Consider the following 22,714-nt stretch of genomic DNA (forward strand, 5'->3'; position numbering starts at 1 on the left):
TCAAATTTTTTGGGAGGTGAAACTCGCGGTTTGCTATAAACAGCAAGAATCCATCACGAGTAGCGTCTCGACACCAATACAGGACTCTCTACAATCCGGTCACGATGGCGCTCAAGTTGAAGCTTAAGGTCCCAAGCAATGGATCTGGGTCTGGGCTGAACTCCGAGGAGAAGACGCCTGCATTGCCCAAGTTAAAGATCAAGCCACCATCGGTGAAAACAGAAGTTTCAGAGGAGAAACCTAGAAAGAAACACAAGAAGATCAAGATCAATCTAGGAGGCCAGAAGCCAGATCTCGACAGTATTATTCAGCAGACGTCGAAGACCCCACGGTTCAGAATAAAGCCCACGCGTATTCCTGGAGAAGGATACGACTCAGAAGCACCAGACATTGAGGATGACCCTTTGATAGAGCAGGGAATAATGGTGCGGTTCATCAACGACGCAAACTTGGACTTCGTACATCAAGCAGTGGACTCGGGAGACTTGACGGGTATTAATATCAAATGGGTGACGCGAGAGAAGGCAGTGGTCAACGTGAACAGGACCTTGTATTCTGCCAGATTGATCGACTTGCCCACGGTCACAGAAATGTACAAGACGGTGGACAAGAAGAATATTTTCAAGACGCTTGATTTGTGTCAAATATTACTTGTATTGCATCCTATAAACCCCACAGAGCTTAACATGGAAACCGATTTTGAAGTACCCAAAGAGTATCTCTACAACCATCCATTATACAAGTTGGCACCCAACTCAGAAGTCAAGCAAAAGAAATTTGTGTTGCGGGACGGTTTGACAACTCCATTTGAAGGAGTATATAGAAGATTCAGACCTCGTAAAGCCAGTCACAGAGTGATGGAAGACATAGAGCAAAAGGTTGATGAGCTCATCAAGTTAGACGATGAAGCGGAGGAGAGTCACTTCGAGTTGGTCGATTTGAACAAGTCTCAAAGCAGATTTGGTAATATCAGTGGTACTCCATCGGCTGTCCCAACTCCTACACCATCCAGTATGAATGATATCGAAGATGATCAAGATGAGCAGGAGATCGACTTCAATGCGGAAGATATCGAGTCACACTTGGAAGAAGAATTGAACAAGGTTTTGGGACCTGGCGATGACTACATCAGTAACGAAACTTTGGAGAATGCCGAATTATTATTCACCAACACTGCTAATGGAGACGAAACCATGTTGGAGGGAGAGATCGCAGAAGTTGGCGAAGGTGGGGATGAGGAGGATGACGATGACGACGACGATGATGACGACGACGATGACGATGACGATGACGACGACGATGACGACGATTCCAAGGAAGGGAGACAGCATGTCAAGCTTCTTGAAGAGGAAATCGCCGAACTCGAGAACGTCGTGGAGTACCATAGAAAGAACTTGGCTACGGCCACAAGTAAGATGATGAGAATGAAGTTCCAAAACACCTATACTTCGTTGAAGAGCTCGTTAGACCAAAAGAAGAGAAACTTGGCCAAGCACCTCGACGAACAGGAGCAGTTGCAAAAGAAACTCGATCCTACCAAGCATGGGCTTCTGCAACCACAACGGCCTGATAGTGACGACGACGACGAAGAGGACGACGACGACGAGAAGGCGAATGTCAATACCAATAACGAGGAGGACGAAGAGAACGAGAACGAAGAGAACATGGACTACATTGATGATCTCTTCTAACCCAGTAACGAGCCTATGAATGTGAATACTTTTGTAATATAGCACTATCTGCAGAACCGATGACTCCTGCACGTGCATGGGAGGTGTATATGTATCAACCTATAGCTTTGCCTTTTGCGATACAGGTTGTTGGGTGTAGGCACATGTATTAGGTAAGCTTCGATGCCTCCATAGGGACCTCCATGAACCTGCGACGGTGCCTGGCACTGCGTTGGTCCAGTGGTGACTCCGACTCATCAGGAGACTAGCCCCAACCCCAACCTGCAAACCATCGCACCCACCCGGACCCAACCTGCAAACCAAATTTTGATCAATATCAAAGGCTGGGGCATATGGCCTGAGAGAATCTTTCGTATGTGATACCAAAAAGTCTATCGTTGTTCCCACAAGCCTTAGGTCTATATTGAGTCGTCCATAGTACCACCATAGTCCCGTTGCATCTACAGAACATAGCGGAAATCTACCATGTCAACCAATTCCATCAAGCTTTTAGCTAGTGATGTCCACCGAGGATTAGCTGAGTTGGTCGCTACCAGATTGGGGTTGAAGATAACCCCGTCTGAAATCAAGAGGGACTCCACTGGTGAGGTCCAGTTCTCCATCGGGGAGTCCGTTCGTGACGAGGACATCTTCATAATCTGTCAGATTGGCTCAGAGGTTGTGAACGACCGAGTTTTGGAACTCTTGATCATGATCAATGCTTGCAAAACCGCCAGTGCCAGAAGAATCAGTGTGATCTTGCCCAATTTCCCTTACGCTCGTCAGGACAGAAAGGACAAATCCAGAGCCCCCATCACCGCCAAGTTGATGGCCGATATGTTGACCACTGCTGGGTGCAACCATGTCATTACTATGGACTTGCATGCGTCGCAGATCCAAGGGTTCTTTGATGTTCCGGTGGACAACTTGTATGCCGAGCCCAGTGTGGTCAGATACATCAAGGAAACCATCAACTACAAGGATGCAATCATCATCTCTCCCGATGCTGGTGGTGCCAAGAGAGCTGCTGGGTTGGCCGACAGATTGGACTTGAACTTTGCATTGATCCACAAAGAAAGAGCCCGTGCCAACGAAGTCTCCAAGATGGTGTTGGTTGGTGATGTCAGCGACAAGATCTGTGTGATCGTCGATGACATGGCCGACACATGTGGTACTTTGGCCAAGGCTGCTGAGGTTTTGTTGGATAACGGAGCCAAGCAAGTCATTGCAATTGTCACCCATGGTATCTTGTCAGGAAACGCCATCAAGAACATCAACAACTCCAAGCTCACCAGGGTTGTGTGTACCAACACCGTTCCGTTCGAGGAAAAGTTGAAGCTCTGTCCCAAGTTGGATACCATTGATGTGTCTGCTGTTTTGGCCGAGGCTGTCAGGAGATTGCACAATGGTGAAAGTATTTCATATTTGTTTAAGAATGCCCCATTGTGAGGGTGTTACTCGTCTATAGATTGTGATAATGGAACTGTCCAGAACGAATGTAGATTTATGCAAGGCAGCCAGAGACTTGAGGTAGGCATTTGTTGACTAGAACTCTCCTACAGCCGTTCATGTTATTTGGATTCTTCCCAATGTCATCAAAAGAAGACATGGTAAAATCACTTCAATGAGCTAAAAGTAGGTCTTTTAATGCATTTATAGAAGATTGATAGAACTGGTTTGGTTTAGTGTGAGACCCATGCTTTACTGACGATCCAAAGCTTCGCTTCTATGTAGGTATTATTTTGTATACCTCATAGAGTCATAAAGGTGCATCGAGGTGCATTGACGTATTTCGCGCAGTATCAAACTTGGTGTCAAATTTCCAGCACTACTACTGTCACAGCCATAGTTCTACAAGATGCCAACGTACGTTCCCTCGACACAACATTAGTTTCCTCGCTAACATTAGTCAAATCAAGGCATGTCTTTTTGGTAAGTCTCATTGCGAAAGACCCAGATCATTCTAGCCGTGCCTGGCCTCGAGTCAATTTTGATTGAGTCTGAAATGGTGAATGGGATGGATAAGAGAGTCTCATGGGTTGAATAGTCTACTCAGCTACACTCTGAGGTCTTTGTACTTTACTCACTACTAACAATAGACATGGACGGTACCATCATCAATACCGAAGACCTCTACACCTATTGTAACACCGAGCTCTTGTCCAGATATGGCAAGGGCCCTTTGACCTGGGATGTCAAGATGAAGGTCCAAGGAAGACCTGCCAGAGATGCCCATCAGATCATGATCGACACTTACCAAGTGCCACTTACCCTCGAACAATACGCTGCTATATCCACCGACATCCAGGAGAGCTTGTGGAACAAAGCAAAGTTTTTGCCTGGAGCATTGGAATTGATCCAGCACTTGCACCAAATCAATTTCCCAATTGCACTTGGAACCAGTTCCTACAAGGGTAGTTACGACCGCAAAACTAAGCACTTGAGCCATGGATTCGATCTTTTTGGAAAACACATTGTGACGGGCGATGACCCAAGGATCCCCAAGGGAAGGGGAAAACCATGCCCAGACATCTGGCTTGCATGCTTAGACAGCTTGAACAAAGACAGAAGGGAGCAGGGATTAGAGGAAATAAAAATCGAAGAGTGCTTGGTTTTCGAGGATGGTGTCATTGGTGTCGAATCCGGCATTGCTGCCAATGCCCCTGTGGTCTGGATCCCTCACCCTGAAATGGTTCCGTTCTTGGAGGGTAAGGAGCAGGAAATCGTTGGTGTCAATGGGGAAGTTTTGAAGAGCTTAGCCGATTTTGACAAGGAAAAATGGCTTGGCATCAAGTGAGAGTGCTTACGATACTCTTTTTCTAGACGTAGCATACATATTACACATATAATTAGTATCCTGGAGTGTAGCTAGTCTTCTTCTTAAAGCTGTGCACATGACCTGAATCACGTGACCGAATATTTAATTGGGTGGATCCCCATCATTTGGAGCTTCACTATCTAATCATGATAGGTACAGATTCCTATCATATAACCATAGATATAACCACCTCAGAAGACGGACATAAGTTTGCTGATTATAGATACTCTGACATTGAAGTCACCACCATATCCGCTCAACCCAGCATGTCCCAAGATCCCAAGGAGCCCATTGAACCCATCAAAGCCCAGCTGCTTGGCAATGGGGTGATCCGTCTTTTCAGAGAGTTCGAAGAAGAAGACATTTCACTCACGCCAGTCCAGAATGACAACGTTGGTGACGGTACAATGGTAGCCATACTAGCTGTCCCTACCTATTTTACAGCAACTGATTTATTGGGATTCATAGGGGAGAATCATATGAAATACGTATCGCATCTCAGACTACTCAAAAGTGAAAAACCAAACAGATTCTTGGTATTGATCAAATTCCGTGATATTATCAACGCAGCAGAGTTTCAGTTTCAATTCGATGGAAAGCCATTTAATTCGATGGAACCACAGAAGTGCCATGTTGTGTATGTGAAATCAGTAAAAATGGAGTATGAAACTGGAAAAATTGATGATTCCAATTCCTTGATACCCTTCCTTTTGGCAGACCCATTTACGGCAGAAACTGAAATGAGTTCCCCCTCGAACACTTTGATAGAATTACCCACTTGTCCAGTTTGTTTGGAAAGAATGGACTCGGAAGTCACAGGCTTGTTGACTATCCCATGCCAGCACACATTCCATTGTCAATGCCTTTCCAAGTGGAAGGATGACTCATGTCCAATTTGCAGATATTCCAATAACTTTTCAAATCAACAGGTCAGGCGATCGGCTCGTCGTTTGTCACTGTTTAGTATGCAAAGGCGACCACAATTGTCCTCATTGAACTCCTCCATCCCAGAAGTCCCCGATGCCACGGAAAAATGTATGGGATGCACCACCACATCAGGGTTGTGGATTTGTCTAGTTTGCGGTAACATCGGTTGTGGAAGATACTCTCCAGAACAGCATTCATTGAACCATTTTATTAATACTGGTCATTGTTTTGCTATGGAACTAGACACTTCGAGGGTGTGGGACTATGCGGGAGATAATTATGTACATAGATTGGTCACTAACGAGTCTGACGGGAAGTTAGTCGAACTACCAGAAAAACAGAACAAGCCTGGATACCTGTCAAGTTCGGACAAAGCAGATGAGGTGGATTTCGAATATTCTCAATTGTTGATCAGCCAATTGGCTAGTCAAAGAGAATATTACGAGTCATTATTAAACGAAAGAGAGGCTCCCAAATCTAGGAAAGGTTCGAGGTTATCAAGTGTGGATAACCGTATGATGGAATTGGAGAATAGGTTAAAAGACTTGACTTTGGAGTTTACTCAACTTTCAGATGGTCTCATCCCTTCTCTTCAATCCAAAATTCAAGCTAAAGATAGCAAACTAGAGAAGATCTCTACCGAACTAAATCAGTCCAATTCCTTGAATGAGGCATTGTCAAAAAAGGTTGACTATCTTCAAGAAATCAACGACCAACTAAAGGGTGATATAAAGACTCTTAATGAAGAGAAACAGGGGTTGTCAGAACAAGTGAATGATTTGATGTTTTTCTTGGATAGTCAAGAAAAATTCAAAAACGAGCCTGAGGATGTCAGGGACGGCACTGTTGTAGTGCAACAAAAACCAACAAGGAAAGCCCTAAGAAAGAAAAAAAAGTAAGTGAGGATCCCAGGGGAAGCTATCACGTCAAGACTTTTCCATATGATTCACGTTTCTTCAATTTATTTGCTAAAAAGTTTCCTGCAGTTTTTGCCCAACAGGTTAGAGCCTAAATTGTCTGGCAGATTCTGTAAATAGAGATAATGTGGATAAGAACTAAAGCTTCCGTTCTATGCTGGCCTTTATCATGCACGTTCTTGTTAGAAAATGTGTGATTTCTGACTTTCTATCCTATCTGCGAGTGGCCCTTTTGGGAAGGTTTAGTACCCGAGATTTCTATTAGGAGCTCAAGTGAAGAATCGAAACTACTTGTGACTTTAGCTTACGATATGACTAAGATCAACGAATGTACTGCTCATGCTGTGAGTAAGGAACGGTTGCCCTCGATCGCTGAATTAATTCAGGTATTTCGTACTGATGATTTAGCGAAGGTTTCAAAGGATCCTAGACACCAAACTACGCCAAATTACGAGCGAAACAAAAGATTCAACGAAGTCAAGGATGGTCCTTCTCAAGATTATCTGGAACTGTGTCCAAAGAAAAAGCCATCGTTGCTCGAACTGAAAGATATTAAACCAGTCCAGAATTTTATGGACTCCTTTGAATCCTTAGCAAGGTTACTAAATACATATGTGCAGCATACACAGAATGGCAATGAGGTTTCAGGGATAAAGACAACGAATGGCGAGAAGGTGCAAAGCTTCCCGGTAGAACTCATGAACTTGGAATTAATTCAGATGCTCCTTGAATTACAGAAAATAAAACATTATCAGAGGGTACAGAGGCGAAGCTCTCGGCTTGAACACAGGGGCAGAGTGGACAATAGCAACAAGGAACAAAGGTCATATCTAGGAGAGGTTCTCCTGCTCCAAGTGAATGCGCAAACTTCGAAGGACAAGGTTAATGCAGAGCAAGGAGGACTTAATTTAGGATTAAGCTTGAAACATGCGATCAATTGCCACCACTGTGGGTCTAACAGCACCCCCGAATGGAGAAGAGGTCCTACAGGGATGCGAACATTGTGCAATGCATGCGGCTTGTTCTACTCAAAATTGTGCAAAAGGTACAATTCTGCAACAGCAAATCGGATTATGAGAGAAAGGAAATGCTCTGGTGATATCCAGAATAGAAAAATGTCGCTTTAATTTAAATGTATGAGCCATGCTGCTTGTTCTTTAGTATAAGCCGAAACAACCCAATCAACAATAGCTTCGAAAGATTACTTTGTAAATGCCCAGATTTGTAAGCAAAACTAGATGCTGTAAGATGTAAGGTTCCTTGCAATTGCCAAAGAAGCAACTTTTCTACTGCCGAAGCATAGCTACTGCCAGAATGGTAGTTGTGCTCATCTCCATCGCATCTGGAGATTTTCACGTGATTCTGTCTGCGGCTCATGAAAAATTAACCACGATGAGTGCTTGAAAAAAATTGGCAGCTCCATCGCTAGAAACCTCATCATCGCCATGGTTGACTCTAAATCTGTCATAAGTAGTAGTGAAGTCTCCTTTCCAAGAGGTGGATCTACTGCTTTAACCCCTTTAGAAGTTAAAGAAGTTTCGAATGAAGTGACCAGAGATGTTTTATTTGAAACCGCATCGGCTTCTAAAAGATCCAGTAATTTCAAGGCTGATCAACCAACCAAAAAGTCCAGGAAATCGAAGAAGAAGGCCACAACCGAGGAACCAAAGGAGGATGTCGTGACCATCGACAACTTTTCTCCAAAGAACCTTCATGCTGACACTACTGTGTTGGGTCAAATCACATCCATAAATAAGATGGACATAACCTTATGTCTCGGAGACAATTTATTCGGTGTCGTATCTATAACGTCCATCAGTGAGGAAATTAATAAATTGATTGAGGAAATCGATCAATCTGAAGAAGAGTCTGATGAAGAGTCCGATGACGAAGAAACCACCAAGGCCACCTTGAAAAGTAAGCCAGAATTTCCACAGTTGCAAGAATTATTCAAAATAGGTCAATGGTTAAGAGCTAAAGTTTTACCACATGAAGACTCAAAGAAGAAGATCCACCTCACCATCGAACCAAAAGAAGTTAACGACAACTTGGAGAAAGAAGACTTGATCACAGGAAATGTGCTTCAATGCTCAGTGAAGTCTATTGAAGATCATGGTATAATTTTCAACACTGGCAAGGATGAATTCACTGGTTTCATTTCCAACAAGGAACTTTCCAGCACTCCTGAAATTGACATGAAGTTGTTAAAAACCGGAAGTGTTTTATTGACCAACATTGTTAACAAACCAAGCTCCAGAACTATTACCCTCAGACCTATTTCTAGTCCATCCAACTCCAAAAAGACTACGATATCCACTATTTCTTCCATTGACGCCATTCAACCTGGTATTATGGTTGATGCCATCGTGTCGTCGATCACTAAGAATGGTTTGACAGTCAGAGTTTGTGGTTTAGTTGATGGTTCTATAAACTTGTCACATTTGCATGAATTTGAATTAGAAAAGTTAGAGCATAAATTCACCATTGGTAACTCTATTAAGGCCAGAGTGATTGGTGTTTTACACAGAGCGGGTGTTAAGAAGTTGGTTTTATCTGTTCTTCCCCATATCTTAACTCTCAAGCCAAAGGAGGAAAACGCCTCAGAAGCTTTCCCAATTGGCCATGTTTTTGATGAAGTTGAGGTTGCTGGCTCAGACGCAAACTACACTTTCTTCAAATTCGGTTCCAACACCTTATTTGGTCAAATCCACAACTCCAAGATCAACACCGAGGAATACAACTACAACGTTGGCTCCAAGCATGAAGCCAAGGTTTTAGGATACAATGAAATTGATAACTTATTAGTTTTAACTTGTGATCCTAAGCTCGTCAAAGCCAAGTATTTGAAGGGAAGTGACATACCAATCGGTACTCTCATTAACGGTATTGAAATTATCAAGGTGTTGCCAGAATCGGGTGGAATAATTGTCAAATTAATGGATGATATCGAGGGTTTCGTTCCATCCAACCACATCTCTGATATCAAGTTGGTATACCCTGAAAGAAAATTTAAGGACGGAAGCAAGACCAAGGGTAGAGTCTTGAACACTAATGGTAAGAGAGTCTTAATTTCTTTGAAGAAGTCTTTGGTTAACATTGAAGATGAACAAATCTTGGACACTTACGGTAAAGCGGAAATTGGCTTGAGAACCAGTGGTACCGTTGAAAAGTTCTTGCCTAATGGTGCTGTCATATCATTTTTCGGTCAAGTTAAGGCATACTTGTCAAAGGAAGAAATATCGGAAACTTACGTCGAAAAGATCACTGATTACTTAAAGATGGGTCAAACCGTCAATGTCAAGGTCTTGGACGTTGATGAGGAGCAACAGAGAATGAGAGTGACCTTAAGGCAATCTTCAACTGTGACTCCAGACCAACAGCAATTTATCGAGCAAATTCAATACGGTAAGACTGTTGGTACTGCCATCGTGGTCGAAAAGAGACACGAAGTGGTGTACTTTGAATTGGAATCAAACCAACTCAAGGGTATGATCTTGGATGGTCATTTATCTGATGGTAACTACGAGCAAAACAGATCTTTGTTCAAGAAGTTGGCTGTCGGTAGCAAGCTTGAGGTTCTTATGCTTGAAAAGGACCAGAGAGCTAGAACCATCGTTGCCACTGCTAAGAAGTCGTTGATCGAGGCATCAAAGAAGGGAAACTTGCCTTCTACTTTTGAGGATATCCAAGTCAATGGCGACAAGCCACTCTACGGTTTCATTAAGTCTGTTACTAACATGGGTTTGTTTGTCTCTTTCGCTAACAGATTGACCGGTTTGGTATTGGCTAAGTACTTGAAGGTGGACGACTTGTCTAAGAAGTACCAGAAGAATCAATCCGTTGCTTGTCATGTCATTAGAACCGATGAAGTCCAAAGAAGATTTTTGTTAACTTTGCAGGACGATGAACAATCCGAATTCTTGAACCAAGACAAGGTTATCAACCCAATTGACTCGTCCAAGAAGACTTTCGGTGATTTCGTTCCAGGTTCCATCACCAAGTGTGTGGTTAAGTCTGTTAAGGGTACCCAGTTGAATGTGCAATTAGGTGACAACTTACAAGGTAGAATTGATGCCACCCAATGTTTCAATGACTTCGATGAAATCAAGAACGTCAAGCAACCATTGACCCAATTTCCAAAGGGAACTGTCTTGGATGTTAAGGTCATTGGCTACCACGATGCTAAGGACCACAAGTTCTTACCAATCACTCACAGAAAGAGTAACCGTAACTTGATCTTGGAATTATCTCGCCTTGAGAAGGAGTTGTCCACCAAAGACGTTCCTTACGCAGGTCTTGACATCTCCGACATTAAGGAAGGACAAGAAATCATGACTTTCATTCACAATATCACAAAGGGACAAATTTTCACCTCTATTACTCCAAACATCACTGGTAAGATTGCTGCTGTTGACATTACCGATGACATTGAGGTTTTCAAGTCCATCGAGAAGGCGTTCCCTATTGGTACTGCCGTCAAGGCTACCGTCAAGGAGGTTGATGAAGACAGCAACAATCTTGTGTTGAGAGTCAGAAAGACCCAAATTAAGTCTACCGAAGAATTAACTATCGGAACCAGCTATCCTGCCAGAATCTTCAAGTTGTTGGATAACATTGCTTTGGTTGAATTAGACGACAGGGTCATTGCTTCTGCCTTCATTACTGATGCTTTGGAAGACTACTCCAAGAGATTGAGCCAAGTGTTCCACGTTAACGACTTGGTTGTTGCTACTGTTATTGACATCGATTCCAACGGCAAGGTTGCCGTCTCCTTGAGATCCCAAGACTCGGACTCTGGTGATAAGGTGATCAACTCCTACCAAGATCTTAACCGTGGTGACGTTGTCAAGGGTTACGTCAAGTCCCTCAACAACAACGGTGTCTACGTTTCTTTGGGTAGATCTACCTTTGCTTTGGTTAGAGTGGCAAACATTTACGACAACTTCAACAAAGACTGGAAGAAATCTTTCAAGCTTTACCAACCTGTTGTTGGAAAGATTGCTGCCTGTCATGGTGAAGGTAAGATCTTAATGACTCTTAAGGAAAGTGAAGTCAACGGTGAATTGAAGTACTCCAAGGTCATTAGTGATATCAAGGTTGACGAAATTTACGAAGGTACAGTTAGAAAGGTCGCTGAATTTGGTGTATTCGTTGGTTTGGATGGCACATTGAACGTTAGTGGTTTATGCCACCGTTCCCAAATCTCTGATAATGATGTATCCAATATCTCATCGTTGTTTAGCGAAGGTGACCGTGTTAAAGTCAAGATTTTAGCTGTTGACCTTGAAAAGAAGCAGTTGTCCTTAGGAATGAAGGCTTCATACTTCACTGACGACATGGAAATTGACCAGAACCAAGATTCTGAAGAAGAATCCGAACAAGAAGATTCCGAAGCTGAAGACGAAGACGAGATTATGGAAGACGCTGCAGAATCAGACTCTGAGTCTGGATCCGAGTCCGAATCTGACTCGGACTCCACCTCCAAGCAGGCTGACGGGTTGTCTGGATTATCCACCAACGGTTTCGATTGGACGGCTTCTATCTTGGACCAAGCTGAAGACGATGAATCCTCCTCTGACGAAGAAGACTTCACCCAAGAGAGAAAGAAGAAAAAGAAGAAGTCTGCTGCCCAGGTTGAAGACAAGACTGCCGACTTGAGCACCAGAGCTCCACAATCCACCTCTGACTTTGAGCGTCTTTTGGTTGGTAACCCTAACTCTTCTGTCATGTGGATGAACTACATGTCTTTCCAATTGCAATTGAGTGAAGTCGAAAAGGCCCGTGAAATCGGAGAAAGAGCCTTGAAAACTATCAACTACCGTGAAGAGCAAGAGAAGATGAACATCTGGATCGCCATGTTGAACTTGGAAAATACCTTCGGTTCCGAAGAAACCCTCGACGAGATTTTCAAGCGTTCTTGTCAATACATGGACCCACTTGTCATGCACCAAAAGTTGGTTGGAATCTACAACATGTCTGAAAACTTTGAAAAGGCTGAGGCTTTGTACAAGGTGATGACCAAGAAATTCGGCAAGCAGGTTTCTGTGTGGGTACAATACGGATCTTCCTTGATGGACCGTGGCTTGAACCAAGAAGCCCACGAAGTTTTGGCTAGAGCCTTGCAGATCTTGCCAAAGAGAGAGCATATTGAAGTTGTCAAGAAGTACGCCCAACTCGAATTTTCGAAGGGTGATGCCGAGCAAGCCAGATCTTTGTTTGAAGGATTGGTGTCTGATGCACCCAAGAGAATCGACTTGTGGAACATCTATCTTGACCAAGAAATCAAGCAGGACTCCAAGAAGAGAGTGGAGGACTTGTTCGAGAGAGTTTTGACCAAGAAGTTGTCCAAGAAGCAAGCCAAGTTCTTTTTCAGCAAGTGGCTTGTCTTTGAGGAAGAGAAGGGTGACGAGCAAATGGTAGCCAAGGTCAAGGCCAAGGCCACCGAGTACGTCCAGGCCAACTAACTGTGAGCACAGTCTCATTTGACCCAATTCCATTTTCTCCCGTTCCTATAATTGAAGACGCAGTCTCGCGGGAACTGTCCCGATAAATAGACCAGCTGTGTCAAACCATTTTTGTCATTGTTTATAGTATATTAGTTCTTTTGTATTTTATAAATTTGCACCCAGATAACAATTTTCTGTAAAATCGCGAACATTAATCTGTTTCGATAAGAATATTTCGCTAGTACACAGAGCCACACAGTATGCTACACTCCTAGTAAGGAACACACTGTTCAATCTCCATGAACTACGTGGAAATGACAAGGTCGGAAATTTGCTGAATTTCTTGTATGTCAGCCAGCCCCAGCCAAAGCATGACTTCACTGCTGATGTGCATTGTCATATAGCTTAGCAGTGATGGTAGACTCTCTGTAGAAGCCAAACTATCCCCGAATTCCAGCTGACCAGAACATCCATACTACTCTGGGTCGGTCAGGCCGCTACCAACAGGAAGCACCAGTTGCCAACCGAGAAGTGATGGTGGTGGTAGGGGAATCGGTGAGTGGCTGCGGTCCAATTTTTGTTGGGATTGGACCACAAGCGGAGACAAAAAAGAAAAGGTTAGGAAGTCGAGGAGTAACAGAGCAAAGAAGAGAAATGGCAGAGGAGAATGACAGAGCAAGGCAGAGCAAGACAGTGCTAGGCATAGCAAACGGATGTTAAGTGCCAGAGCCTTCACATGGTACAAATGTTGTGCTGGATCACCTCTCCACAATCTCTGGCGTGACAATTCAATTACGCTATTGTCACCCGGGTGCATGGCAGACGGAAATAGCCCATTTGGAGCCATGCACCAGGGAACGATCTATGCACCGAAAAGGAGCGCCAAATGGATGGTACCTGACCCAACAGTTCCCGTGGCTGCCACCAGCGCCAAACGCCAGTGTCCTGGCGTAGTTGTGACGGAGCAACCCTACCAGCAGCACCAGCACCAGCAACACCAGCAGCACCAGCAGCACTACGCCCCACCACAGGTCACTCCCAGCTTCCTGACCGCCACCCGCACCCAACGCAGTGCTAGCTCCGCTCTGCCCAACTGTCGATCGTAGCATTTATTGCATGTGCGTAATCTGGCCCAGGGCTCCTCCCCGCTAACTTCACATGCACCCACAACTCCAGAAGCTCCCTCCTATTTATGGAGAATGAACGGCTGGTCCTGCAACCTCCCTGTTTATACCCCACACACGTCTGCGATCTGCCACTCCCCTTCCACTCCCCTGCCATAACTAGTGCCGTTGCCCCTCCCAAATTTGCATTCTCGCTGACGTAACACAAAACCCGCAATCTCCCGTGGTAAAACTTTCTTGGAGAAACGGTTATACCTCAAGTGCATCTCAGTTATTCTTTTCCCCGAGCACCCATGATAGACCCATCCTCGAAGCAGTCGTCGAGCTCGCTATCCCCCACGCCGCCCCCTGCGTACGGCGCCACCAAGCCGGGCACCGACGCCGACTTGGTGTCTGCAGCAGAGGCCTTGACCCAGCTCACCAACGCCAGCTCTCCCGGGTCCGCGACGGCTGGTTCCTCGCCTGTTCCCACATACACCGACGCTAGCACCGGTCCTCCCACCCCCAGCCAACATCCGTTGATCACCCAGGTCAACCAGGTCACCAAGCATCCCATCGTCACCAACGCCCTCAAGTACTACGAGACCTCCAAGCGTAACTATGCCCCCTTCAACTATGCCGCCGAGATCGTGGAAAAGGCTGCCATTCCTGTGGTCAACAAGATCGAGGTCAACTTGAACAATAGGCATCAGGCGCGCAAGTTGCGCCGCGAGCAGGCAGCAGCAGCTGCCGCAGCAGAGAAGACAGATGACCCCGAGTCCCGCTCCAAGAAGAGACGCTTGGCTCCGGACGACGCACAGGACGAGACGGTGTCCATCGAAACCAAGAAGCGGTTGCAGTTCTGCTTACACATCCTCCGGTTGGCCAACGACCACATCAACAACAGTGTCAGCTTCTTGCAGCAGAAGGTGGCAGACAAGGAAAAGTCCATCAAAGAAGAGCGCGAGAACTTGATCCAGAAACAACAGGAGAAGCAACAGGAGGAAAAGCAGCAGCTCGACTTTAGTCTGGACAATAAGATCCAGGCAGACATCCCCAGCGACGCTGCGCTACAAACCAAGACAGAAATCGCCACTACCGTCAAGAAGATCATCCATCTCATATCCAATTTCAAGCCATCCTCGCTCAGCACCGAGGGGTTGTCTCCAGTGTCCAGCAATGCCACGGTAGTGTCTCAAGACAACGGTGACTTGAAGGCCACCATCCGCGATATAATATTGAAGTTACCTTCCACCATCCAGCAGTCAGCATTATCCAACACCACGTCCTCGCAGACCAACGACAAAATATTCGTGTTTGCCAAGGAGTCGTTGGACATGATCTCCAAGCTTACCAATGTGTTCAACGAGCAGTTGGTGAGAGCAGAGACCTGGGTGGGCGGAGAGGAGGCACCGGGTGCCGACGATAAGGTGGAAGGCGCAGACTCACCAAGAAGTTCCTCGGAAGTAGTGCTGGAAAAGTCACCAGCTCCTGTTGAGAACAAGAGGATAAAGATCGAGGCTCCAGCTCCTCATGTATAGTAGATAGTTATGTAACAAATATATTAATTAGTAACAGTAATTTCTTTGTAGGAAATTTGCTGTACACCACATATCTTAAACTAGTGGAACCGTTTAAGTCTCTGATGTATGGATTTATACCTGCTGGGATTTTATAATCCACCAGGTATTATATAACATAAACATACCAAAAGTGTAGTGGTAGATTGTGTCCTAATTATTTAGATAGCAGTAACCGTTTTCCAGAGTAAAAGATAGCCTGTGTACCAAATAATTAGTGAACAGTATAGCTGTTTTCTACAGACCATAGCATATTAGTAGACAGCATGCATATCAAATAATTAGTGAACAGTATAGCTGTTTTCTACAGACCATAGCATATTAGTAGACAGCATGCATATCAAATAATTAGTGAACAGTATAGCTGTTTTCTACAGACCATAGCATATTAGTAGACAGCATGCATATCAAATAATTAGTGAACAGTATAGCCGTTTTGTACACACCAAAGCCTCGTAGTAGAAAACCTGCACCATATATCAATTAAATGAAAACCGTTTCTTACACACTAAAGCATAGAATTTGGACCCAATGAATCGGGCTCAGCTTTTGAACTGCATATGAAACTTCTGGAAGGCCCTCGCATGGCTAGCGTCTATCGTCATAGCCCGACGTTCGAGGCTCTCTGCAACATGTGACAGGTCCATGCTCCAGTGAGTCAGACAGGAACATCCATCGTCTAATTTGCGCAGGTGCCTGTGCTTCGTGCAGACGTCCCAGCAGCAGCGAAGTTACACACGCCATTACATTCCCCCATTGGGCTCTGGGGCACGCCAGCCCGTATATTGAAGGATTATTTAGGCGCCTGTGAGCCCGTGGGGCTGTTGGGACAGCAGTGAGGGACGATTTGGGGGGACCAATTAGACCCGATTGGGGCGAAGGGGGGTTCAGATTAGGCATATTCCCAAAGTACTCCAGAACCAATAATTGCCCAACATGAAATTCGTAAACCTAGAGACCCCAATTTCTGCTTAGGGTAATTCAGGCACTGCTAAAAGTTCCTCTGATTGTGCAGCCGCAAAAACGGGTCGTGCCCAGTGCAGGCGCACCTCTATCGCAGCCTCTGCAAATTGACTTCCCCATCGGGAGATACGCATAATTTCCTATTTAGGCACTCTAATTAGTATGACATTAATGGTGGAGACGCCCCCAACTACCAATGACTTGATCGAGTCAACCCTGCCCAATTAGGAAATTCACCTGGACAGTGATTTCTACACTTGGGAATTTTGCACCCCAGCGACCGGTTGGCCTGCTTATATATAAAGAAACCAACACCATGTATTCGTTTCGTCTAGAAATAAAAACAAAACCAAATTGTAAGTCAAGCTTTGAAAGATGACGGACCAGTTAAGTTTAAGAGACGATGAGCTCTTGCAAATCAAATCATCATGGTCCACTGTCACCAGTGTCTACCAGAAGAAGAAGTTTATTCCCACATTATACTCCAACTTGTTGGCTTCCAACCCTAGCTTGAAGCCCACCTTCGACAACATTAATGTGCTCGAACAGCATCAAGTTATCTTTGAAGATATCTTGAACTTTGTTGTTTCGCACCTTGGCCAGGGCCAGCAGATTTTGGACGAGTTCCTCTTCCAGTTTGTCTGCGAAAACCAACAGTTCACCAACGAGTCGGTTTCTTACTTGGAGCCCATGGGCTCTGCTTTCATCCAAACCTTCAAGGAATGTATGAACAGACAATACGACTCCCAGTTGGAAAGCGCCTGGATCAGAGTGTATATCTTTGTTGCTAACAGCTTGCTCCTGAATGCTGAAGACACCGAGTCTGACGTGGGCTCCACTTTCAGTGACGCCAAATCCGAATCGGTGTCGGAGGACGAGGTTCACATTGCTCCTTTGAACATCAAGAAGCAAGAAGAGGACGACGTGCCTCCTCGTGCTATTCCAGTCACCATTCCACAACCACAGCAACCAGCCCAAGAACAAACTCCAGAACCAGCACAGCCAAAGCAAACCGAATTGGACAAGGCCAACACCATCCAATTCAGTTTGAACAGCAACGAGAAGTACAGAGGCTTCAGAAGAAATAACGAGAACCTTGCCCCACAAAAGGAGCCTATCTCGGTGAAGATTCCCAGCTCAAACACCTTCCAGAAGGTGCACACCCCAGCCTCTTCCAACATGTCGGCATCTTTGTCTTCGTTGTTGGCTAAGAGCTCGCCATCTTCTTCGTCTGCGTCTTCCTTGGCTTCTCCAAGTGCTCCTTTCGACCCAAGAAAGAGCAAGAGATTCGGTCGTTCCCCAGTTTCTTCAAGTGCTTCCTCTATTAATGAAGATTGCGAGGTTCCTTTGAAGTCTCCATTGAGAGAACTGATCACTGCTGATTCCATTCAAGACGCTCTTCAACAAGACCCTGTTGACCAGGAGACTGAAGAAGAAGTCGAGATGGAAGAGCCAGTTGTTCCAGTTAAGGCTGCTGATGAGCCACCTTCATTACTCAGAAAGTTGCAAATGAGACAGCAACCAAGAGTGGTTGAATACTCCTCTGACGAAGAAGAAGAACAGGAACAGCAGGAACAACCAAAGTTCGACCCAAGAAGAAGACACAGAAGAAACAAGTCTATCATTTCTTCTCCTGAATCTTCTGAAATCGACGAGCAAGAGGAAACTACCATCATGAAGAAGGCTCAAAACAGCGTCTTCACTGAAGGATTCGAGGAAAAGGAACTCCCAAGCGTTCCAGTCCCAAGACAATACACCTACGAGCCAGCCAGTTTTGGTATTCGTGGATTAGCTCCAATTGTTGAAGCTAACGACTTCGATGAAAAGTCCTCCAAGTACGAATCGGATATTGAAGACAATGCTTCATCCAACTATGGAGGTGATGAAAGTGTTGATAGGTCCTCCACCGATGAAGCAAGCTCTGGAGCTTCTACTTTGTCTTTGCATAATAGTGATTACCGGTCATCTATCAGTTCTGGTACCGAAGGATCGCCATCCCCAGTCATGAACAAGTTCCAAATGGAAGGCACCACTAGAACCATCTCTCAATCCAGTGAGGTGAGTTACATGAAACCTTTATCAGAACAAATTTCCCAAACCAAGCTTAGAGCTTCGTTCACTAATACCCATAGCTCCTCAGCTAGTTCACTTTTGTTGAGTCCTAAGAACAGTCAATCTGCTTCCAGAGTGTCTTTAGGATTCATGAGAAGTTCATTTGTGTTGAAGAAAGAAATGGAAACCCTTGGCTTCAATGAACCAGAGAACGTTCTTGTCAAGCCACCTACCATTCCAGCTGCCATGTCGTCTGTGCAATCCTTGCCAAGCCAACGCCAGTCTTACAGCACCACCACTTTGACTACTCAAAGTAGTGATGAGGACTGTTTTGACATGTTGAACGCTTTTGGCGAAGGAAGCAAGACTCCACCTCAGTTGCAACACAGAGCATCCAGCAAGAAGTTGAACAGACACGGTTCTGTTTCCAAGGAACCAAACTGTTCCAACGCCGAGATTGCTGCCTTGAAGTACAAATCTATGGTGATTGACCCACCAAGAGAAAGAAGATCGTTCAGAAAGAGACTCTCTTCCATGTTCGGCTCCAAGGGCTCCAGCGGTAACGCCTCCTCTTCCAGATCATCTACATACGGACAAAGATCCACCATGAACAACTCGGTGAGTGACTTGGCCTCCATCAACACTGTGGAGACCAAGGGATCCAGTTTCTCGGGATTCTCCTTCTTGTCGAGCTCGAGAAGAAGACAATCCATGGATACCAGAACCACCATGTCCAGCACCAGAAAGGGCAACAAGTACGTTGTCAAGTCCAGTGCCTACGATGTTTTTGCATAATGATGATTATAGAGATGCCCTGGCGGTACTAACGATGATGACTTCCCATTCGCACACAGATACAATTTCGGTTACGACTCTTTACAGTTCAGACTTGGAGTCTCGGTTTTCGGTTGATGCTTGCAAGGATTCCATGCACAGGTAGAAACAACCTAGCAAAGAGTTTGTGGTTCTTTAAACGTTAATGGTGTCTCGATAAAAAGTCGAACGTTTCAAATAAAGATTGTTGAATTCAACATCGATTCCTTCTCTGTCCTCTCTATTTTATGCTAATATTTGAAACCTACTTTGAGACATTGTTAAAAGAGAGAAGAGCAGAGAAGAAGCCCTTTTGCATGGAAACACTTCGTATCCTTTTGTAACATAGTTTAATTATATACCTACATATCTGTGAACGTGAAGACCCTATATCCTACTATTCCGAGGTTAGATTGATCGTGTTAGTGGCCACTAATGACGCCGAGCCGGTTGTCCTTGGCGAGCGAGCGAGTCGCTTATTCCTGTGAGCAGCTAGGCTGGCGCGGGGGAAACCGAAAAATAAATCATCTGGCGCATGCCTCACATATCCTACGCATGCATGGGTTATTGATCTTGTGCTAGCAGGCACCATCTTACCTGATTGGGGAATTAATAATTGGGGTTGGGATTAGACTTGGTGCTTATATCTGGTCATTCCTTGTCACCAGCAGCCCATGATTAGAGTTTCGTCCTCGCTAGTTAGGGTGTAATTGTCTCCCCGCTGACGCGTTCTCCCAGATTCTCCCTGCAAGTGCCCTCCGCACCTTGTCTGCACCACCTGGCTACCAATCTCGATCGTGCAGGGGGAGTGCTTGCGGTCACAAGCGCAACCTCCCAACGCTGGAACGCGACTTTCCGTCGCTTATTACAAACGTATCTCCTACTCTAGCCCTCACGCATTATTTGTAGGTACTTCTATTGTTAAAATGTACATGAACTTTATTTCTTTTGCGGCCACCTCCCTACTATAGCATTTTTACTTGATTTAGACATCACCTGCAAGTGTTCTCTGCTGACTGGTCTAAGTGGCTGCTTTATTTTCAGAGTTCCACAAATTTTTTAGCTATTGTTGATGGATATTAGCTGAGATTTGAGACTCAAGACTTGGCCAAACCGACACCTTTCCTTTAAATACTTGCAGTGCTCCAGCATATACGCGTCACATCTCACCATGGTGGAACTAGTGCCACCCCCACGGTTTGTCTTGCCGTCCTTCAGATACCCCCAGACTGACGTGTCCACCTTCAAAAGAATATGGCGTGCGCTCGACATCATCTCGCCTGGCGCACCAGCCTCCAGTGGTGCCAATCCACCACCCAATCCTTCCCCCAAGACCATCACCAGGAGATCCTCCCAGTCCCACAACATCACTGCCGCCAGTTCCGGCTCCAAGACCCCTAAGAAAGCCTCGCCTCTCGCAATGCTATTTGCGTCGCTACCATCCCTCGAATACAACCTCTCCAACTTACAGCATTTCCAGGCCAAGTTGTGCGCCCAGATCTACCAGCTCGAGTTGGAGGCCAGTGGCTGCCGTGCTAGCACCCGCAAGATCGACGTGTTCGACTTGGTGCGGTTGGCACCCGCCCAGTTACGGGCAATCGAAACGAACTACCAGGTGGTGCAGATGCTCCAGTTGATAGCGATCTTGATAGACTGTCTCGAATTCAACAGGCTGGTTCCTGAGAAGTATCTTGACTACACGAGCCATGTCAACGGACGGGTGTTTGCCTTGGGACGCGACGCCTACAAGTTGTTTGGCGAGGCGCTCATCTTGACGGTGATTGAGTCCTTGGCCGAGAAGAGCCAGTCCAACAGCCTGGTGTTGACGTTGGAGGAGCACGTCTCCTTCAACCTCTTCATATCCGACATCTTGAACTACATGATCCTCCAGAACAACGACGCCCACATCAAGACCCCTGTGGTGGTGCCGGCTCCGTTCACCAAAAAGATCCCCACCAACGTGCGGGAGTCCAAGGTGTACGCGTACGAAAACCCCCCCAGAGGATCGTGTGGCGAGATTTCCATCAAGTCGTCGCGGTTGTCGTTGTACTCGCCAAGCGAGTTGGACTACGACCTGTCATTTGCCGACGAGGTCACCATCGCCAAGAGCGCACCTCGGTCGCTCTACTCGGAGGAAACCGTCACCGACGACTATGCTGTGGATGCTGGAGAAGACGAGGTCGAAGACGACGCTTACACCTACTTGAACTCGTTCGACGAGCAGCCGGTGGTGCGAAAGAAGGGAAGACTCTCGTTTTTCAGGAGAAAGAGCATAGTGGATGGAAGTGGTGCCAAATTGGCGCCAAGCCTGAGCATTAGGTCTCGTCGCTGAGCAACCAGTTACTAGGCTGTGGTCCCCACATAATTCAGGGCACCTGGGTACGCGGCGGAGATATGCCTGTGCGCTTAGTTTAGTCTATTCTGGCAATAGAGTAACTCACGTACCGAAAATATTCTGTAGCAACCACGCTGGTGGCCTGAGAAATCCCGACTGACAAAATATTATATAACTGAATGATAAATGGCCAGGAGATCCAAGCTAGCCCCTCCGCCTTGGTGTCACTGCTCGTATTTCAAGACTAGTTACTTGCTGAAACGACTAGCTGTTTCAGAGTATTGCGGAAGAAATCTGCTACCATCCAATTGCCATATCCGTGGTGGATTTTGTTTCACATGGATTAGCCGAAAAGAATACGAGCTTTGGCATGGCTGATGGTCCTAAGCGACGCGGCAGAAGTACACAGGCGGGGGGCTTCTGGGCGACTTCCAGGGAGAGTGGTCATGCCTGTGCAGCTGTTAATAGCCCTAGGCTTCCAGGCTTCCATCGCAAGCCAGGCGTTTGTGGCGGTCGTCGTAATCCATTGGTTGGCAACATCCCCAGACCTGTACACAGAACCTCCCAGACGAGGCCAGAAGTGGCATATTATTACTAGCCGAGCATGGGGTGGGGCAGATGGTAGCCATTTGGTTCTCAAACAGGGGTTGAGCGTTAACGACGTCAACTCTAGTAGGCTCATGTAAGGTCCGGCCGTTGGCCAATACCCCCAGCAGTGAAGCATGGATGTGATGCAGACACAGTTCGTAACTCACCGACTGCAGGCACGGCTACGCTAGCGACGCACACCCCATGCGCCGGGGTCTGACACCTAGCTGTCATTTGCGTGGGGGAGCCACCCCCAGTGGGTCCTTGCTGGCCACCGCAGCAAGAATCCGCCATGAGTGTCCGCAGCCCCTTCCTACTTCCCGAGTCCCTTGTCAGCGAGCCAACTGCGCTCAGCCCTATGTGTTGCGGTAATGATCTGCGTTTTTTGCATCTATTGTCATGTGCGTACTCCAGTTATGCAATCCTGATAGAAGTGCCGATAAATTTTCACCAGGAGTACATGAACGGAAAGCCTAGTGGTTTAGAAGCCTGTCTCTGCAGC

The 22,714-nt window shown here is 45.9% G+C and overlaps 10 protein-coding genes across 10 annotated transcripts; 9 read left to right on the top strand and 1 right to left on the bottom strand.

Annotated features, from left to right (window-relative positions):
• Positions 1-104: 104 nt before the first annotated feature.
• On the top strand, positions 105-1,691 carry CANTADRAFT_55344 (TATA-binding protein-associated factor TAF7; the record flags this gene model as incomplete). Its single annotated transcript, XM_020210436.1, has 2 exons — positions 105-1,131; positions 1,186-1,691. 2 exons carry the CDS (start codon positions 105-107, stop codon positions 1,689-1,691), a joined length of 1,533 nt encoding a protein of 510 aa, XP_020063200.1.
• Positions 1,692-2,156: 465 nt separating this feature from the next.
• Positions 2,157-3,119, top strand: PRS1 (ribose phosphate diphosphokinase subunit; the record flags this gene model as incomplete). The annotated part of the gene is made up of 1 exon (XM_020210332.1): positions 2,157-3,119. The coding sequence occupies one exon, from the start codon at positions 2,157-2,159 to the stop codon at positions 3,117-3,119; it is 963 nt and encodes a 320-aa protein (XP_020063201.1).
• Positions 3,120-3,504: 385 nt separating this feature from the next.
• Positions 3,505-4,510, top strand: CANTADRAFT_27026 (HAD-like protein). Its single transcript, XM_020207969.1, has 3 exons — positions 3,505-3,536; positions 3,580-3,602; positions 3,770-4,510. The coding sequence occupies exons 1-3, from the start codon at positions 3,529-3,531 to the stop codon at positions 4,465-4,467; spliced, it is 729 nt and encodes a 242-aa protein (XP_020063202.1). The 5' UTR covers positions 3,505-3,528; the 3' UTR covers positions 4,468-4,510.
• A 41-nt stretch (positions 4,511-4,551) lies between these two features.
• Positions 4,552-6,479, top strand: CANTADRAFT_295473 (uncharacterized protein). Its single transcript, XM_020208294.1, has one exon. The coding sequence runs from the start codon at positions 4,635-4,637 to the stop codon at positions 6,312-6,314; it is 1,680 nt and encodes a 559-aa protein (XP_020063203.1). The 5' UTR covers positions 4,552-4,634; the 3' UTR covers positions 6,315-6,479.
• CANTADRAFT_295474 (uncharacterized protein) lies at positions 6,480-7,618 on the top strand. Its single transcript, XM_020208295.1, has one exon. The coding sequence runs from the start codon at positions 6,644-6,646 to the stop codon at positions 7,457-7,459; it is 816 nt and encodes a 271-aa protein (XP_020063204.1). The 5' UTR covers positions 6,480-6,643; the 3' UTR covers positions 7,460-7,618.
• Positions 7,352-13,143, top strand: CANTADRAFT_295462 (uncharacterized protein). The gene has a single exon (XM_020208293.1). It carries the CDS (start codon positions 7,778-7,780, stop codon positions 12,794-12,796), a length of 5,019 nt encoding a protein of 1,672 aa, XP_020063205.1. The 5' UTR covers positions 7,352-7,777; the 3' UTR covers positions 12,797-13,143.
• Positions 13,144-14,234: 1,091 nt separating this feature from the next.
• On the top strand, positions 14,235-15,287 carry OPI1 (transcriptional regulator; the record flags this gene model as incomplete). The annotated part of the gene is made up of 1 exon (XM_020208402.1): positions 14,235-15,287. A coding segment is annotated over one exon (1,053 nt), but the record flags the coding sequence as incomplete, so codon positions are not given.
• A 569-nt stretch (positions 15,288-15,856) lies between these two features.
• On the bottom strand, positions 15,857-16,635 carry CANTADRAFT_27030 (uncharacterized protein). Its single transcript, XM_020207973.1, has one exon. It carries the CDS (start codon positions 16,359-16,361, stop codon positions 16,050-16,052), a length of 312 nt encoding a protein of 103 aa, XP_020063207.1. The 5' UTR covers positions 16,362-16,635; the 3' UTR covers positions 15,857-16,049.
• Positions 16,636-16,799: 164 nt separating this feature from the next.
• CANTADRAFT_7545 (uncharacterized protein) lies at positions 16,800-19,271 on the top strand (the record flags this gene model as incomplete). The annotated part of the gene is made up of 1 exon (XM_020211133.1): positions 16,800-19,271. The coding sequence occupies one exon, from the start codon at positions 16,800-16,802 to the stop codon at positions 19,269-19,271; it is 2,472 nt and encodes an 823-aa protein (XP_020063208.1).
• A 1,189-nt stretch (positions 19,272-20,460) lies between these two features.
• Positions 20,461-21,621, top strand: CANTADRAFT_23191 (uncharacterized protein; the record flags this gene model as incomplete). Its single annotated transcript, XM_020206930.1, has 1 exon — positions 20,461-21,621. The coding sequence occupies one exon, from the start codon at positions 20,461-20,463 to the stop codon at positions 21,619-21,621; it is 1,161 nt and encodes a 386-aa protein (XP_020063209.1).
• Positions 21,622-22,714: the final 1,093 nt, after the last annotated feature.

The sequence above is a fragment of the Suhomyces tanzawaensis genome (genome assembly GCF_001661415.1).
Source record: "Suhomyces tanzawaensis NRRL Y-17324 unplaced genomic scaffold CANTAscaffold_6, whole genome shotgun sequence".
Lineage (NCBI taxonomy): Eukaryota > Fungi > Ascomycota > Pichiomycetes > Serinales > Debaryomycetaceae > Suhomyces > Suhomyces tanzawaensis.